We start from the raw sequence: 17585 nt of genomic DNA, 5'->3' as shown, positions 1-17585 counted from the left end.
TAAAACGGAGAGCGGGCTGATGGCTGAACTGTACCAGTGTAAACACTGCTCCTGTCACATGCCCCTGCAAAGCAGCTGATGCTTGGCTATTTATTTCACTCCATCAGATGATGCATCCGTCAGAGGGAGAGCAACATATTATTTAAGGTGCCAAGGGTGTTGCTTAATGATCCTTGGACACACCATATGGGGGCAAGGTATGGGAAAATTCAATTCTATGCTCTGGCTATAAATGAAACTGCTGCTGCATCAGTATTCAGTGACGTCAAGTCTGTCCAGGCCTTGTTCAGGTTCAACATCACTTACTTTGTTTACGTCGAAATGTGACTTAGAGGTGCCTTTCCAACAGTAGGGTTAGGAGAGAAAATGGGTCATGAACTGTAGCTGTTTGTATTGGGTCGCTGATCACTGTTAGAATGAAATACAAAAGAACAAGTAAAAGAACGTACACCGTCTTTCAGCTAAGGTTTTATGTATCAGGACATGATAAAAACCACCTGGTCTTTACCAGGTTCTAAAATTAAATACATGTCCCATTGTTTATTTAACAATAATCAAGAAAAAAACAGACCTATAGTAAGTACACCCCATGATTCAATATCTTGTAGAGACACCTTAGGCCACAACACTTTGAACATACTTGTTTATGCACAGATCTCTAAACGTCCCCGGCAGCATTATATTCAGGTTAACATCTGGACTTTGATTGGGCCTTGATTTTTATTTCAGAGTGTCTGTCGTAGATTTGCTGGTGCGCTTGGGATCATTGCCCCGTTGCATGACCCAATTTCATCCAATCTTTAGCTGAAGGGCAGATGGACATTTGACCGTGGAATATTCTGGTGTACAGAGGAGTACATGGACTTAATGACAACAAGGTCCTGAGGCTACAAAACCAGCCTGAATCATCACCCATTCACTACTGTGCTTGACACCTGGTTCGAGGTGTTTGTGCTGATACGCTGTGTTTGGTTTTTGTCAAATACTGTCTACAACTTTTGAGGTTTGTTCAGATGCAACTTTGCAAACCTAAGCTGTGTTGTCATGTTCTTTTTAGAGTGAAGAGGCTTTCTCTTGGCAACCCTTTCAAACAAACCATACTCATTACCCCGCCCCCCCGAAGGGGAGGCAAGGGGTATTGTTTTTGGTTCGGTTTGTTTCTTTGTTTGATTGTTAACACTCTAGCAGCAAAACTATTGGTTGAATTCACACCAAATTTGGTTTATAGATTGCCAGTGACCCAGAATGGATCTCATGACATTTTGGGAAAAGTATATCAAAGTTCCAATTTTTTATGAATTCTTAAAAAAAAAAAAATCCCCCTGTTTACTTATAGTGGGTGAAATTTCAAATGTCTGTAGCAGCAAAAATTTTGGATGAATTCATATCAAATTGACTTTTATAAATTGTTAGTGACCCAGAATGGATCTCATTACATTTTAGGAACAATAGGTCAAAGCTCAAATTTTGTATGAATTTTTAAAATCTTCCCATTTACTTATAAAGGTCGAAATACGTGTGAGGGGCGGGGTTTGTTGTGCCTGGCACCACTTGTTCAGTCGTTTTCTAGCGGGACTTTTCTAACCTAATGGTTTAACTGAACGTTTGATATTTAACAGCTACTTTTAACAACTTCACATATCACTCTCAGTTTTTTTTTTGCAATTTTTCTGAGCAGCAGTCTGACCTTGGGGGAAATTTTGTTTAATTTCAACCTCTATAAAGGATGGCTACTTGTCAATAATGGCTCTCATGGTTGAATGATGGAATTCAGATTGGTTAGAAATGGCCTCAGAACTCCACCCAGATTTATAGTTACCCACAACTGCTTAAGAACATTGCTGATTTCTTTCCATCTTGGCCTTGTGTTACCATGCACCTAAACACCCCAACCTATTAAACTGCAGCAACTCCTGCTTTTACAGAGGTGTTTACACTTGCTGGGTGATAAATCAAGGCCATTTGCTTAGCAGCACCTGGCTGCTACTTACCCTCTTAATTCCTAGGGAAGCAGTGTGAGGATGTATTTTTTCACACACTGATTTTCTAGTTTGGCTTCAGTTTTGTTAAAATACTACTTTTTAATTGAGTATTTTATGTTTTAATGTAAGACTTTCTTTTTTCTGTAGCTCTTTGAGACTCCGTTCAATGAAAGTGCTTTATAAATATAATAATTATTATTATTATTGATTTAAAAAATGGTACAAATGAGTCTGTTTTATACTTGAAGTTAGATTTAAAGACCTTGGGAAGAACCAAATGACTTAAAATCCTGATTTGTAAAACTGTACAATTGAAAGATGTGTACTTTGTGTTACTCTTATGAATTCATTTTCCCAGTTAAGATATAAGAACAGTTCATATAAGCTGATCTCAGCAAAACCATGTGAAATGTAGGAGAGATTTCAGTCTTAAAAGACAGAAGAACGAAAATGAGGACAAGAAAGTGCAAAGACATCAAAATCAACAGGTGGAAAATATTAAGTGAATGACATAAAAGACAAAAATGTATATGCACCTAGATGCTAAACTTCAAAAAAGGACAGAATACTTCTCTGTTGGCTCTCAGGGTAAACTAACATAGAATTCTCTGTCCATATCCGATCTAAAGCAGTAATTAGAAAGGCTTTGTGCTACATAATGGCTTCAAAACATTAAAAACACATGTAAACTTCAGAACAAATACAGACATTTAATCAGCAGTGATACACAAACTTAAATCTTTTCATTATGAATTCTTCAACAGTAAGGCATTGCAAAAAATAATCATTTAAAGACAATCTGATGCATGATAAAAAAAAAAAGCAAACAAACAAAGGAAATACATATAACTGTTCATCACTCCACTCTTCATTCCATTCATGTACGCTCTGGATATTTTTTGGGGTGCAATGTATATAGTGCAGATTTGCAATATGTGTAAACTTTTCATTAATAAAGCAGTTAAACGTAGTGGCAACAATTACTTTAGTTTAGTGTGATTATTACATTATTCTCAAAGCAAAGCAGATCAACGAAAATATTAAAACACTTTGTTGTGCTCAGACAAACAAAATGAACAGTACCCAGATGAACTGTGAACAGGTTTTTAGCCAAAGTATTTCACTGTGAATCTGTCCAACGGGTTTGTTAGTGACAGTGTATTTAAAGGTTTGAGAGGCCGACATTTTTTAAACTGCCTTTGCTGTGTTGTTGTTGACATGAGATATTATTTTGGATGCAACTTATTGACAGTGAAGGGAACATTCCCATGATGCACTGCTGCCTGTCATCAAATACGCAGACTTTGCGCCCCATGACTAAAGTGTCTGTTCATATTACTTTACATTAGTTTGATATATTGGAATGTTTGTACCTCAAACATTAAAGTGATTTATCATCAAATATGGCAATGTTAAGGTAATACAGCAAAAATAACTAATTACAAAACTTATAATTATAGAGTTATATATAGCTATACTGTAGTATAGTAAATCGACTCCATAGATACATATATACACACATAAAGTAACTAAAATGCATTAGTTTTGGCTCATTAACTACAAAACATAAGATACGCATTTTGTTAAAAACTGCACTTGAATTCAACTTATATTGACAAAATATACTGTACATTTGTCTTTTAAGCAATAACCTGCTTCACTTTCACTTTTTAAGAAATCGTAGCCTCGCTTGCACTGCTGACCGTCACCTTTATCTTTTACTCTTACATTTATTTTACTTGTTTACTTCTCAAATATGACCAAATTCAACATGGAAACAAATGTGACTAGACATTGACATTGGATTACATAAACTATTGGTGTAATTTTCTTCATTTTTTTATGCTTTTTTACTGGAATGTCAATGTGACAACAGCGCCAGAAGCCAGATAACTTTGGTCAGATGCATATTAAAGTAGCCTCCCCTCTCGCTGTACAGTAGAGTAGGTGTTGACCCTGCCTACGCCGATTATATCATCTCATCTCAGCGTGCCGCAGAGTCACTTATAGCACCCTATATGTTGCCATAGATACCCTGCAGTGCGTATACATTCAGCAATAAGAACTGTAAGAATATGAACCCTGGAGTAAGCAGACATCCAACTGCTGAATGAAAACAATGCCCACAAAAACATATGACCACACACAGAGAAAACGTATACGAGAGTGCATGCAAGATTACGTATTCTCATATGTCTGAAGATAATTTGATCCTAGAAAAAGCCTCCAATCTGCCTGCCATTCACCTGATCTGTATTTCATGGTTTTCTAATAATCTGCCCTTTTCTTTTATTCTGCGAATCTCCCTTTCTCTCTTTCATTGGCTCTCTATGGTGTTTGTAGCAGAGGGTCTTCAGTTTCGAGCTGAGCCAGCTGCCTGCGAAGACTGTTCACTTTGTTCTGAAGCTCCTTGTTGTACTCAATTATATGAACCATCTCCTCGTAGGCCTCGTCCAAACACTTCGAGGAGCGGTTCCAGCGAAGAAACACTCCTGCAAGAGAGGGCAGTACAAGCAGTCAAGTACAAGGAAATTATTTCTCTTATTCTAATTTTATGGCAGGGGTGTCAAACTGGTTTTAGTTCAGGGGCCACATAGAACCCAATCCCATTTTTTTGTGTTTGTTGTAGTGTGGAAAAAGATAAAATTGCATTATGAAAATGTGAATAACCTGAACAACCATCTACAACCAGAAATTTCTAAAGAAAAATAAGTGTAATTTCAACAATGTTATGTCTCCGCTAATTATTAACACAACTTACAGTGAATCTACAAATGCACAAAACATGTAGTAATAGGTATAATATTGTTCAAATTCTTAAGATATTTGAGGTTGTTCATATTTGTGCAGATTATTCACATTTTATTGTGAAAGGATAGTTTGTAAATATAAACGTTTTCATTGTGTAACTTTACTTTTTTTTTTTTTTTTTGATTAAACCAAGAAGAAAATTTGGACTTGTCATCATTTGTGGGTTATTATTCTAACATTGAATATCTTCAGTGTAATTTTTGCAATTGGCAAATTCATCCCACGGGCCGGATTGGACCCTTTGGTCGTATGTTTGACACTTTTGTATGGTATGGAAACATCAGCAGGAAGGAACCTGAAATATCAAAACACTAGTCATATAATATATACTGACTGTGTGAACAAACAGTACAGTCATACTCCACAACAGCTGGAGTTAAAATTTAGGTGGAGGAACTTGTCAAAGGAAGTTGAGTGACTAATACGGGAAACACTAGTATGACAATTATTTGTGTGACTGGAATCCACCTCATACCTCTGAGGTAACATGCAGGCCACATGGAGTTCAAAGAGGTGCAATGACACAAGCTTGTTTCAAAGTAAAAGCTCTAGATTCCAGCAAATAAGATCCACCTCTCTAAATATTTACCATCACAAATATTTTGTTGTATATGTATTATTTTGGTACAAATTTTGCATCATATTGATTTAGATCAGTGTTTCCCAAAACAATTTTCTGGAGAGCCAACAAAACAAACAAACAAAAAACCCTTAAGAATTTCCAATGGCTTTTGCACACAAATGAATATACCTGAACATTTTACTCCCATTTCCACATCACCTTATAATATTATTTTGAATAGATAAACTGTTTTATCCATATGTTGTTGCGGATATGTTAAATATTTTGTAAATGACAATCCGATTAGGTGAAGTCTTATTTTTTACTTGTTAGTTAACCAAAACATGATTTTACGCTAGATTCAACCTTATAAATACAACTATTGATACAACTATCATCCCAAAATGAACATTCATTATGACCCACCATCAAACATTAAACTTACAAAATACAAGTACATCAGAACAAACTAGAAAAGCACTCAGAGAGCGGACCTCCGCCAAGGCAGATCAGTGCCCCCCCACCCCACCCCCGATCACCACCAAAATTTAATCATTTGTTCCTTGTGCCAGTATCAACATTTCCTGAAATTTTCATCCAAATCCATCTATAACTTTTTGAGTTATCTTGCATATGGACAGACAGACAGACAAACAGACAGACAAACCAACTCCAGCAAAAACATAACCTCCTTGGTGGAGGTAATGGCCTCTAAAGCCAAAATTACAGAACAGTGACATTCTCAGGTATCCAAACATGAGTCTTATGTGTGCTTTGATGGTGCAGTTATGCAGAATTTGGATTAGTGTATCTGTGTGTCCCTGGGCGTGTTCTTAGTGGTTCACCGTATACATCATGTTCACTGAAAGAGCTACATAAGCAGGATGTTTCGGGCATTTCACGTGCCCGCGTCAGTTCTCACACTACAATCATATAGAATGGAGTCGTGGCTGCGCAGATTAAAGCAGGAAGGGGCCCCACATATACAGGAACATGTGAACCTTATGACCCATACTCTGTCTGGACCCCTCCCTCCTCCCTTCTTTATGAATGGCGACTGCTTTATAGCCATATAAAACACTATAAAATGTTAGCGCCACTATAATCAAAATAATTAAAATTGACTTCCTCCTTCTTTCCAAGCAAATAACTATTATAAGAGACATGTTTCTGTTTCTCCATGTTTAAACATTAAATCTACAAACACAAGGGAGGAATGTTGCATAGTGTACCTATGAAATCCTCATTTCTTGAGGCAAATTCATGTGAAAGGTACTTGAAGTCCTTGCAGCTCTGTTCCAAATTGATTACGACTCCTGAGCCTATTTTTCATTTAACTGGGAAATTTACAATTATGTCTCATAACGGCTTGGTTTGTTGAAAACTACATGATCTCATACTGTGTTTGTTATTTTGCAATTTGACATCATCAGCCAGTAAGTAAGTGTGTTGCAATTCATTTTGCAGTATTGCAACCAAACTTGTTTCATTTGGGATTAAGCTAGACTTGCTTCAGTGTTTTTAATGTCACCACAGTGCAGCCAGTAAAAGGCTTGGTTATTAGTTCCAAAGCTATAATTAGCGAGATCTGAGGCAGTTAGCTTTATATGGGGGACCAAATACAAAAGGACTAGACTTTTTCTACACTGACTCAAAATTTGGTTTTACGAAAGGTACTATTAAATTGTTACATACTATTCTTAGCATTCTTAGGATGCTCATTGCGAATTTTAACACAAACACATACTATTCAGTACTAAAACAGTACTTGCAGTTTAGCTACAGGATTTTCCAAAATCCTATGAACTTATCAGAAATATTCCTGTTAAATTCTAGTTTTAATTCTAGGAGAGCTGGCATGGAATGAGACCACCTCAGACATTCAGGGAGTGGCTGAGCTCAGCATAAACTGTTCTCAAAATCAGAGAGTGGAACGCTGTGGAAGCGGCCTTACATACTCTCACTGACACACTGTTGGAATGAGGTTACATTTCATCCTCAAGGGCAGAAACGTGACGGTAAGAGAGAAAAGAGGTCACTGATCTCACTTGACTCATTTTTTTGATTGCAGTAAATCAGCCAGAGGCACCCCTATCACAAATGTGTGCCACTACTTGTTTTTTAGGCAATGTTTTGGTATTTACTACAAACACAACAAAGTACAAAATCTTTGAAAATGAGAATCAAAACGCAACCTCACATTATATAACATCATTTACAGAGACATCATCTAGTAGAATTTTGCAAAATGTGACAAAAATACACACATGTTCAGTAAGAATGCTGCCATACAGCTCAAGAGTGTGCCAAACAGTAGTATTAGTGTGCCTGCAATCTGATAACTACTACCGAGTTGTTAGCTATCCGGCATACAGGTTCTCAGGTGACAGGGATATACCTTGTGTGCAAACTTTGCAGTCCAAATACATCACAGGGAAGTCAAAGGTATTTGAGCAATGTTAAAAATACGAAGGGTCTGAAAGCCAAATGAGTCATATGAACCTACATGCTGAGTCCGACCTTTTCTTGGTGTTACATTTTCATGATCCAGATCATCAGAGGAGGATGTTCACCACTAAAAGCAGTTGCAGTGTTACAGAATGACAGACCAAATCTCATGTTTCACCAGTCCCCACCATGTATTCTGTTTGTACACTGCAATAGTTTGCTATGTTCAGATGTTGCGTAAGGGGTCGAAAGGTCATAAACCTGGACAGGAAAGAAAATAACGCACACATATGTGCATGCTTTTTTTGCAACTTATGTAACACTGTAATAAAATATAAATGGTATTAAATTTGTTCGCAGTATTATTAAGTAATCTCATGAGGTCAGTTTATCAGTGGCATGAATCATGATAACAAGGGTGCCCTCTGATGGTGAAATTTCACTTAGAACTGGTTTTAGGTTACAGGTTTACTGATCCAAAACCTGAGTAAAGCCTGCAATTTTAATAAGAAACCACTTGTCATGTTCTGAGTACAGAACACAGTCATACTGGATGACATGCAAAGACAGGCATTAGACATTTTAAGATTTTTGTCAGACGTGTGGCCTGCTTGATGTCTACTTGAGGACAAAATCTAACATCAATTCCAAATGACAAAATCAAACTAAGAAATATTAGGTGGCTGCTTAAGGAAAGTTTACATTTCTTTTAATTTAGTATTTATTTATTTAGTTACAGGACAGTGTGTATTAGCATTAGTTGCAAAGAACAAGATGGACGCACCAGATTTAGCAGAGAAGCTAATTTTTCTCTGTTGTCCTGGACAAACAACCAACATAATGAAACATCACATAGATTACGAAGCACTAATATACTGGAAGAAAACCGTTAAACATGACAGATATAGGAAAGTATGCTCAGGCTGAATGGTTACAGCCAAATACATAAAAAGGGGTTTACATTCTAAAAGTACAATGACATTTCCGAGAATAAAAATGCCCTTTGTTTTAAAAACTTGGTATTACATCTGTCATTAAACTGATTCCCCATCACAATATTCTAAAGTTTAGGCAAGCAACCATCTTTTTTCAGCTTTCAGGCATTAATATCATAATAATACTTTTTACTTATAGTAAAAAGTATTATTATGATAATAATGATAGTAATATATATTACATCTATGTACTGGCTATCTATCATACATAGTCACTTTTGTGCTTCTTACCTTCCCACAGGAGCAGACTCTGGGGGGCTACAGAGGGCCAGATCACAAGACTGTTGGCCTCAAAGAGTGGATTGGTTAGCCGCTCAATCTCCTGGTGCCGATTCACCCACGACCATAGAGACACTGTCTTCTCAGGCAGTGACAGTTTAGCTCTTAAAGAGAGTGAGGGGTGCTAGGTTAATCAAAAGGAAAGGTGGGTTTTTATAAGAAAAAATTTCGACAAAGGAAATGGCCCTTTTTACTTCCATAAATGTTGTCAGGGGTGTATTAGCAATGATATTCACCAATAGCATATTTATGACATTGTCACGGCAGCAATAAAGCATGTAACTGTCTGAGGAACAACCTGCAGACTTACCTCTCAGCGGCGCTGTTGCCCAGGAAAGTACCAAACTGAGAGGCATAGGCGTGCTCAAAGAGAAGTACCAGATAGCTCTCACTGAACTCAAAGGAACACGGAAACTGGCGAAGGATCTGCCACACACAATCCAAGAAGAGCAGGAAAACGGGAGCTTCTTGGCGAGGTTTACTGTTGGAGTAGGCCGACTGGGCGCAGCGCTGCTGGAATGGATGACCTGCCTGCGTAGACACGTAAATCATGCCTAATTACTCTGGCTGTATGTAAACAACAGTGAACACCAGTTTTTGAGCAATAAGTGTTTCTACAACCTAAATTTCATTCAGTGTGACAATACAAAAATGTATGGTACAACCATAGAAAGAAGTTCTTAAATTTACTTCAGGATTTTAACAAGGAAGGTAATCTACAAAAGGAAACAGAAGCTGTGCAGTGCATCAAAGCTCTTCATGATCACAAGTGGACAGCTCTAATGAGACGTGTGATTGCACTCGAGCTGTGCTGAGATCAGATCACTCAGACCACATTTGGAGGTGGTCTGGACAGCATAAGGCCAAATTGTTTTTCAACGTGAAAACAAATGTGTCCTGAAACACACTGGATGACATACGTGTGTGTGTGTGTGTGTGTGTGTGTGTGTAAGTGTAAGACTACTATTTGTGAAAGGTTTACAAAGCCAGCCCATTAAGCTTGGTCAGCTTGAGCAGCATCCAAAATGTCTGCAGGTAATGAAAGCTTAGACCATGTTTCAGCCCAGATGAGCTTGTTTTTGTATATACTCAACCAGGACCTAAGATACTATCATTAAGTGGTGACTTGAGGTACATAGACACACGCTCTAATGCCAGGTGTGAACACACATAAAAATGTATGATGTTAGAACAAAAGGGACAAAGAGGCTCACCTGGAGCCATTCTCGCTCTACAAGGCCCTGGAAACCTCTGATGGTCCTGCAGGATGGATCAAGGATGATCTGGGCCAAAGAGGTAACCTGGAGAGTAGTGTCTGTCCCTTCTGTACCGTGAACGAGCACCGATGCTCCCTCCCTGAGACGATTAGAAATAGTTACAGCCGGTCACAGTATTACCTACTGCCTTCATGTTCCAAAGAAATTATATTCAATTTACAGTTATGGCTCGTCTCAACACATGATCCTAAGAAGATTAATGGCAGATCTGTTGTTCGACAGCAGTGTGAGAATCAGCAAACAAACTAAAACTCTAGAACTGACACACTTAAAACAAATCCAGCATTTCCACATTAAAGTAATTATACTACTAATTCAAAATGTCTGCTGTGAGAAACAGTCTAATGCAAATTAGTTTTCCAATTTTCCCCAGAAAGTAATGGCTTTAGGTTTAGTAGCATTTGAATTGTGCTGACACATCTACCACCTGTGATTAGCTTTTGTTCGTAGATGACATTACTAGCTAAGAATATGCCAATAAAAGTGTGACCTAACATACTTGTACAGTCTTCAGAAATGATCTCAAGGATGCATATATATGAGCAGAGGCTTTTGGTATTCAGTCAGCTTCTCTCTGTGTATCACTTTATTAAGAAACATACATATCCTATTAAGTACAACATTATTACCTGTCAATACACTGGGCAGCCAGGCAGGCGGTGGTCAGGATCTCTTTGACATGAGTCTGCCAATTGGACGCTTCTAGCTTGCTTAACCATCGGTCCATATTGTGTGACTGGTCATTACATGCCTCAACCAGCTTAATCAGGCTCTCCTGGAGGACGTTCGACCTGAAAATAATTAGGAAAAGTAAATACAATGTGAGATTTTAGATGAAAAAATTAAATACAGAAAAGGACTAATGTAAGTTTTGTGTTTCACTGACCTCTCAATGGCTTTGTGGATCCTCCTCCACTGGGGGTAGTTAGCCTCCGACTCAATCCCTCCACCTCGAGCTTTGGCCTGCTGGGCCACATTGATAGTGCGTGTATCAATGATGTAGCCGCGTTTTCCTGGCCGCAGAGTGGCGTTGATCAGCTTCTCATCTTCCTTGCACCGCCGACCATTTGTGCCCGTTAAAGGTTGCCCCGCTCGCATCATGACCTTAGAAGAACAGTCAAAGTGAGTGGATTTTATACAAACTGACCACTCAAAAATGTCACATCAACAGTATTTTAGGATTTGCTCACCATGCCATTCTTTTTGTGGTAGTAGCTGAGAACTGGGAAACGCCCACCATGTCGAAACGTTGCAACTTTCCTTAGTGTCTCATCATCAATATCTTTGGGCACAGCCACTAGAGGTGGATATGATGGACACACACTGAAGTCCTTGTTGACTTCACTCAGTCTCCACTCATCTGTCTAATAAAAGAGATAAAAGTGAAGGTGTTAGACCACATCGACTATACCAGATTTATTATTCTGTTTCGTTCATGGTAGTGCACAAACCCTGAGTGTGTACAATTTCTCTCATATCTGAAATGATGAAGGATATTTTCAGAATAACTAACTAACTCCTAACCCAATTTCTAATATGGAATCCAAGCTTAAGAGTGATTTTGGGGAAGTCTCAGAGCAACTTCGGGAATATCTTTCCCTCAGTTAGGTGTAAAACCTGGGGACTGCACATTTTTGCCATACCATGGATTCCAGATCTTTAAAAGCATCCTCTGGAAGGAAAGAATTCCAGCCATCTTCAATGACTTCAAACATTGGCCGGTAGAAGAAAGGGTACATCAAGGAGACGGAATCCAATGTAGACAGAGCCTAAAAAGGATTTTGGGTGGAATTTAACAACAGATAATGAAAGCAGTTTGTAATAACCTCTTGATTTTGATTTGATTTAGTGATTTATTCCGGACATGCAATGAAATTTAACAATATACATGAACAAGCAAAACATAAATAATAATGCAAAAATCAACAATCAAGGCAATCTTAGACAGAAGAACAGCACAATAGTTTCATTTACATGCCTGAGAAGAGATGGGAAGAAGTGCAACTTATTTAATTCCACCCCCTCTCCATCACATATGATTAAAAATACATATTTATCTCCCTACTAATACATATTTATCTCCCTGTTTAATATCTTAGTTTTTTTAAGGTCCTCTTTTTACCTCAATGGAGCTGGCAATGTTAAGACACTCCTCCATACCAGGGATGTCCAGCTGGATCACCCTCAGGTCTTTGCATTTGACTATGATGCTTCCAAGAGACCCAACAAATCTGAAATCAAGGTAAGCAAGACAGAAAGGATGGGTCAAATAGGACTAACACACAGGCTCAGTGGTCTCAGGTGCATGTAGATTTTCTCATCAAAAAAGACATGACTTGCTATTAATCACACCTCCTCTTTTTGTTGCAGCAAATGTTTAAACCCATTTGCAGCTCATGACACTGTTTTCCAACATCTTTCAGTTTGTCTCACACTTCCTGCCACAACACTTTCACATCCTCTCACGCAGCAGAGTCAAGTGTAAAGGTGCCATTTGTACATTAATGTCAGCTTAATCATAGCAAACTCTATCTTCATGCATTAAACAACTTACAGGGAATGTTCCCACAGCATTAGCAAACATCATCTATAAGCTCTAATCACAAGTATGTAATGTTAAAATTAAAAAAATAAATTTAAAAAAATGTTATAGGTACTGTAAGCCAGTGTTGTGGGAACATGCTACCTGAGATTAGTAGCTCTTTTATTAAACCTTCCCACAATGTTATGCGATAACACACATTCTCAATGCAATGCTCACAAAACATTAAGAAGGTGCTATTGAAGCCTGAGATAACAGAACATTTCTTATACAATTTTTTTGTAATTGATACGTTGATGAGGTCATAGTCCAGGCCAAATATATTAATACAAGGCTTTAAGTATTGACAAAGCACTATTTCAAAAAAAGATTATAATCAGATGGAGAGACGGTTAGCAGCCCCTGATCCTAGGTCTGCAGGGACTCTGAAGTATACGGATTAAAGTTCACTAATAGGCTGTAGCTCAGGGGGAATGTAGGGCTATCAAAATTCAATACCAAACAGAGAGACAGTGCAGAGAAGATAACACAGGCCTTTCAGCTTCAGGCTTCATGGTACACTCATTTCAACAGTTGTAAAGTGATGAATAGAGGTCTGGCTGTTATCCAAGCATCCAAACATAGGACATTATGGTTAAATGAGTCTTGAGGAGACAAAAATATGAATTACATTTTCTAGTTTAGACATTCAGAAGGTACTGGTTATGTTATGTTGCTGAATATTAATCCACGGTGTTTTTGCACACAGTTGGATGTGATTATAAAATGGGTTAAGGCCTGGACAATGGAGAAGTTTAAAGGAAGAAACAACATAATCTCTGTTTTGTGTATTTATACCTGTATGTAATCTAAGAACTTTTACATGTATTTTTTTAATAACTTGTGCTCGGTTCTGTTTCATATAAAGTGCTTTAGCCTGAAACAAGATCATATTTTTAAACAAACTATGGCCATTTCAATTTAATTTGACCTTGACCCATTAAGTTACCACACTGACAGAAAACAGTATAAGGAACATATCTGTCTTGTCAGGCTTCAATAACAGTCCTCTGGTATCAGGCATAATTGTTAGCCTAAGTCCCAGCCAGTACAGAACATTATGTCAACATCTGCCATAATTATGTTTGATGGGGAAACAAATATAGTTAAATGTTGAAAGCTCATATTAAGGATGTTTATCTTTCCAAATAATGTTCCTGTGAACAATATTACGAAATGAAAAAAAAAATTATTACAGTAACATTCAGAAAATGTTTGGTGGATGTCATTGAGGTGTCATGCAGTATGACACATTGTTTTGTACTGAATGTTCCCATGATTTATGGTATGTTAATAATGGTTAATTTTGCCTTCAACAGACTGTTGCACAAATAATGAGAATATTGTTGAGCTATCAGATTCTACATTATGTTTTACTCATTTTAGCCCAAAATGTTCTAATAATTTAGCATTTTTACAGAGTTTGTAAGGTACATTATTTTAAAGTGCATTATTCCAGTGTTCCTATTCTGTTGAGAAAATTCTTAAATTACTGAATGATTTATCTGTGATTTTCCTTTCTGTTCATTTCCATCGCTCAGTAACTTTATGCATGTCCAATGTTACTATTATATGTAACTATTATGTGTTTACTGTCTTAAACGGTTTCAGCAAAAGACTTCAACTTTGGCTGCACTTTTTTAATAAAGGAAAAACACTTAACAAAAATCAGCGACCTAAGTCAGAGGACCAGATTCTGTAAGTAAACAAGAAGACCCCTGCAAACACCGCTGAGGGGGGAAAAAAAAAAAAAAAAAAAAGGTGTAAATACACACAGTCTCTGGCAGCAGAATGCCCTGCCTCACCTTTTTTCTATGGAGTCTATGTTTGAATGGAGCAGCCACAGTTCCTCTGTGTTGTCCTGCCTGGAGGAGAGAATCAGGTGATGTCCTGTCAGACACAATGTCCCCTCCACAGTGGGCAGAAAAGGTCGATGTAGGACAACGCCATCGACCCTGGGAGTTTTTATCAGCTCTGCAAACTCCATGTCCTGATCTGCACAAAACGGAGAGGAAAACCAGAGAGCAGGTCTTTTAAATGGATTGGACAACGCCTTAGAGTAACTAGTTACCCTTCCTACAGCTAAGACTGACTCTAATTGAACTGAGCTGCTTTTTAAAAAAAATGCGTCAACACGATGTCGAACAGCGTTAACCTTATAATGATGAAACAAGCAGACAGCTAGCTGAAGTTAGCCCATTTCAGGAAATGAAGAGGCTAACGTTAGCCAGCGAACAGTGACACAAAACAGGAACACTGACAGAACAAATTCAATGTTTATGGTTACACACAAACAGTGAGAACGTCATGAATACTATAAATGTAAACAAACTACATGAAAGCTTGCCATGGGTAGCGCTGTCTATTGATGTATCTCAAAATTACCTTATTACCTCTGCGTTTATCTGACCGTCGGCGAGCTGGTGCAACCCCAAAAACACTCCCAGTGGAAACAAAGGACGGACCGATTGCTTTCCATACACGATATATTTTATTCTTTTATTATTATTATTATTATTATTATTATTATTATTATTATTATTATTATTATTATTATTATTATTATTATTATTAATAGCTCTTCATTTAAAAAAAGAATCGAAATTCTGAGAGTTGGTATCAATAAAAATCTTGCTATTCCTTTTCGGACACTGAGTGTTGTGGAAGAGTCAGTGAAATTTTTGTACATTTGTATGATATTTGTTTTCTTCTTTGGTTGATTTATTTTAATATATTGCAGTGTTCCTTTGGATCTGGAATTTCTTTTGCCTACTTTTGTTTGAAGTGAATTCTATCTATCTATCTATCTATCTATCTATCTATCTATCTATCTATCTATCTATCTATCTATCTATCTATCTATTGTGATCAGTAGAAAAAGATGTGGTAAGGGGGCGGGAATATATAAGTTGTACTTTATCCTGCTCCTTTTCGAATGTCTTTTTTCCCCCGTTTATTTATTTATTTATTTATTGGTGTTGTTGTTTTTTTATATTCGAAATTAAAAATTAAAAACAATAAGTAAGTGGTGCCAGAAAAATATGTGTCAATAAACATAACAAATGGAATTTTTTATTAATCAATATGCATAAATCCGATTGCGTTTGCTACTTTTATAAATATAAGCACCTAGAGCTATTCATTATTTCAGGGTGCTTTGGTGTTTATTATCCTTTTTTCTTTAGTTTATCAAATAGTTTGTCACGCTTTTTGAGGAACATGTAATTATATTAGAGAGAGATGGTCACCACTAGATGGCGACAGTAAAACATTTTTGAGAATTTCTGTCCTTTATTCAATGGATCGATAATTCTGTGTCAAGGAAGGTTTATAAAATTATTCTAAAAATGCTTAAGAGCCATAATTAGCTTAACTGAGGATTTGATGGCATACATGTAGGTAAACAAACATCCAAAAAAAAACAAAAAAAACTCCATTGCATTACCTTATTTAAAAAATTATTTTTAAACAGCACACCCATATCAAGTTTGGTATAGCTAAAATTAAAGGTATTTTTAATTATTTAAAAAGGTAATGCCATGCAATTTCCTTGGTAAAATGTCTGGAAGACAAGCTACATTAGTTAAAATAATTGAACAGGAATAGATCAGTCAGATGATGTTTCTTCAAGATAAATCATTGAGTTTGAGGGTTAACAGCTGTTTTAGGGTCACTGTATGGGGTTCGGTTTATGTATGTATGTGGTGTACAGTTAGCCCCTGGACAACCACTGGATCATCGGCGACCATTCCAAGCACGATCATGCACCACCACATGATGTTGATTAACTCATAAACATATTTACATCTGCTAATATAGGCCTGTTATGTACCATTAGAAGGCTCACATTCTCCATATTTGGCTATTTGGGTATTTTTATTATGAAAATCACGTGCACTAAAGAACAATTAATCTTAAAATCAAGACATGTGTCAAGGATTAATCATATTTCTTTTGTCCAGGGGTGGTCAAATATGTTGTAATTATGATTTCCTCAGGTCTGCAGCATCACCATGTTTAAACTACATTATAATCTAGTCATATATTAATTAATTTATATATATTGAAGTAGCACTCTCATCGTTTCACCATCTGCACTGTGTGAAGTCAATGACTCAAATCAAATAAACAAAGCTATAGTTCAATGGCATTTTAACAATATTTATTGTAGTGCAACTCTGGACTTTGGGTTAAAGTTAATGTCTACAGGAAGCTAAATGCACCTTACTGTAAAACCCTTGCAATGTAATGTTACGTGTTACGATTAGCAGACAATAACTCTAGGCCAGAGTTGATTCCTCTGTGCATCAGCTGAGTTGAAGGTTCTGGGATGATGGATCACTAAAAAGACAAATATCCCTCAGAGGGCGAAGAAAATCAAACATCTCTGATAAATAATGTGTGACTGAGGCAAACAACAGCAGATGAGATGCCAGAATTCAGGGGGTGATATTACAGACTAAGTTATTCACTGACTCAGCTGTTACCCTTTGTGCTTTAAATGTGTCATGAACAACTTATTCTTTCTTGATCTGTTGTTTTATTGTAAATTACTTTGTTTTGTCTACCAGTGCACTGTGCATTTGTTCAGCACAGTTTTTGTTTTGTGTTTTATGTACCATAAAATCCCTGCTAGGGACTGACATTGAA

General features: G+C 37.1%; 1 protein-coding gene across 2 annotated transcripts; it reads right to left on the bottom strand.

Moving 5' to 3' along the window:
- Window positions 1–2676: 2676 nt before the first annotated feature.
- On the bottom strand, window positions 2677–15371 carry mtmr9 (myotubularin related protein 9). Of its 2 annotated transcripts, none has more exons than XM_030128851.1 (11): window positions 15321–15371; window positions 14741–14930; window positions 12477–12585; window positions 11998–12123; window positions 11545–11718; window positions 11241–11458; window positions 10984–11145; window positions 10292–10433; window positions 9388–9608; window positions 9030–9181; window positions 2677–4474 (listed from the first exon to the last, which is right to left on the bottom strand). In XM_030128851.1, exons 2-11 carry the CDS (start codon window positions 14920–14922, stop codon window positions 4311–4313), a joined length of 1650 nt encoding a protein of 549 aa, XP_029984711.1. In that variant the 5' UTR covers window positions 14923–14930; window positions 15321–15371; the 3' UTR covers window positions 2677–4310. The 2 variants fall into 2 exon arrangements, with proteins under 2 accessions (XP_029984711.1, XP_029984710.1); XM_030128850.1 differs by having other exon boundaries at window positions 15329–15370.
- Between the last annotated feature and the right edge of the window lie 2214 nt (window positions 15372–17585).

The sequence above is a fragment of the Sphaeramia orbicularis genome, chromosome 24 (genome assembly GCF_902148855.1).
Source record: "Sphaeramia orbicularis chromosome 24, fSphaOr1.1, whole genome shotgun sequence".
Taxonomy (NCBI): Eukaryota; Metazoa; Chordata; class Actinopteri; order Kurtiformes; family Apogonidae; genus Sphaeramia; species Sphaeramia orbicularis.
Note: the sequence above shows the minus strand (reverse complement) of the source record. Positions and strands in the feature narration are given on the sequence as shown.

Excerpts from the sequence above, each read along its gene's own strand:
- mtmr9 (XM_030128851.1), bottom strand. The coding sequence starts at position 14,922 with ATGGAGTTTGCAGAGCTGATAAAAACTCCCAGGGTCGATGGCGTTGTC. Across the intron at positions 12,586-14,740 it reads ATAGACTCCATAGAAAAAAG|ATTTGTTGGGTCTCTTGGAA; the intron begins GTGAGGCAGGGC and ends CCTTGATTTCAG. Across the intron at positions 9,609-10,291 it reads TAGAGCGAGAATGGCTCCAG|GCAGGTCATCCATTCCAGCA; the intron begins GTGAGCCTCTTT and ends GTGTCTACGCAG.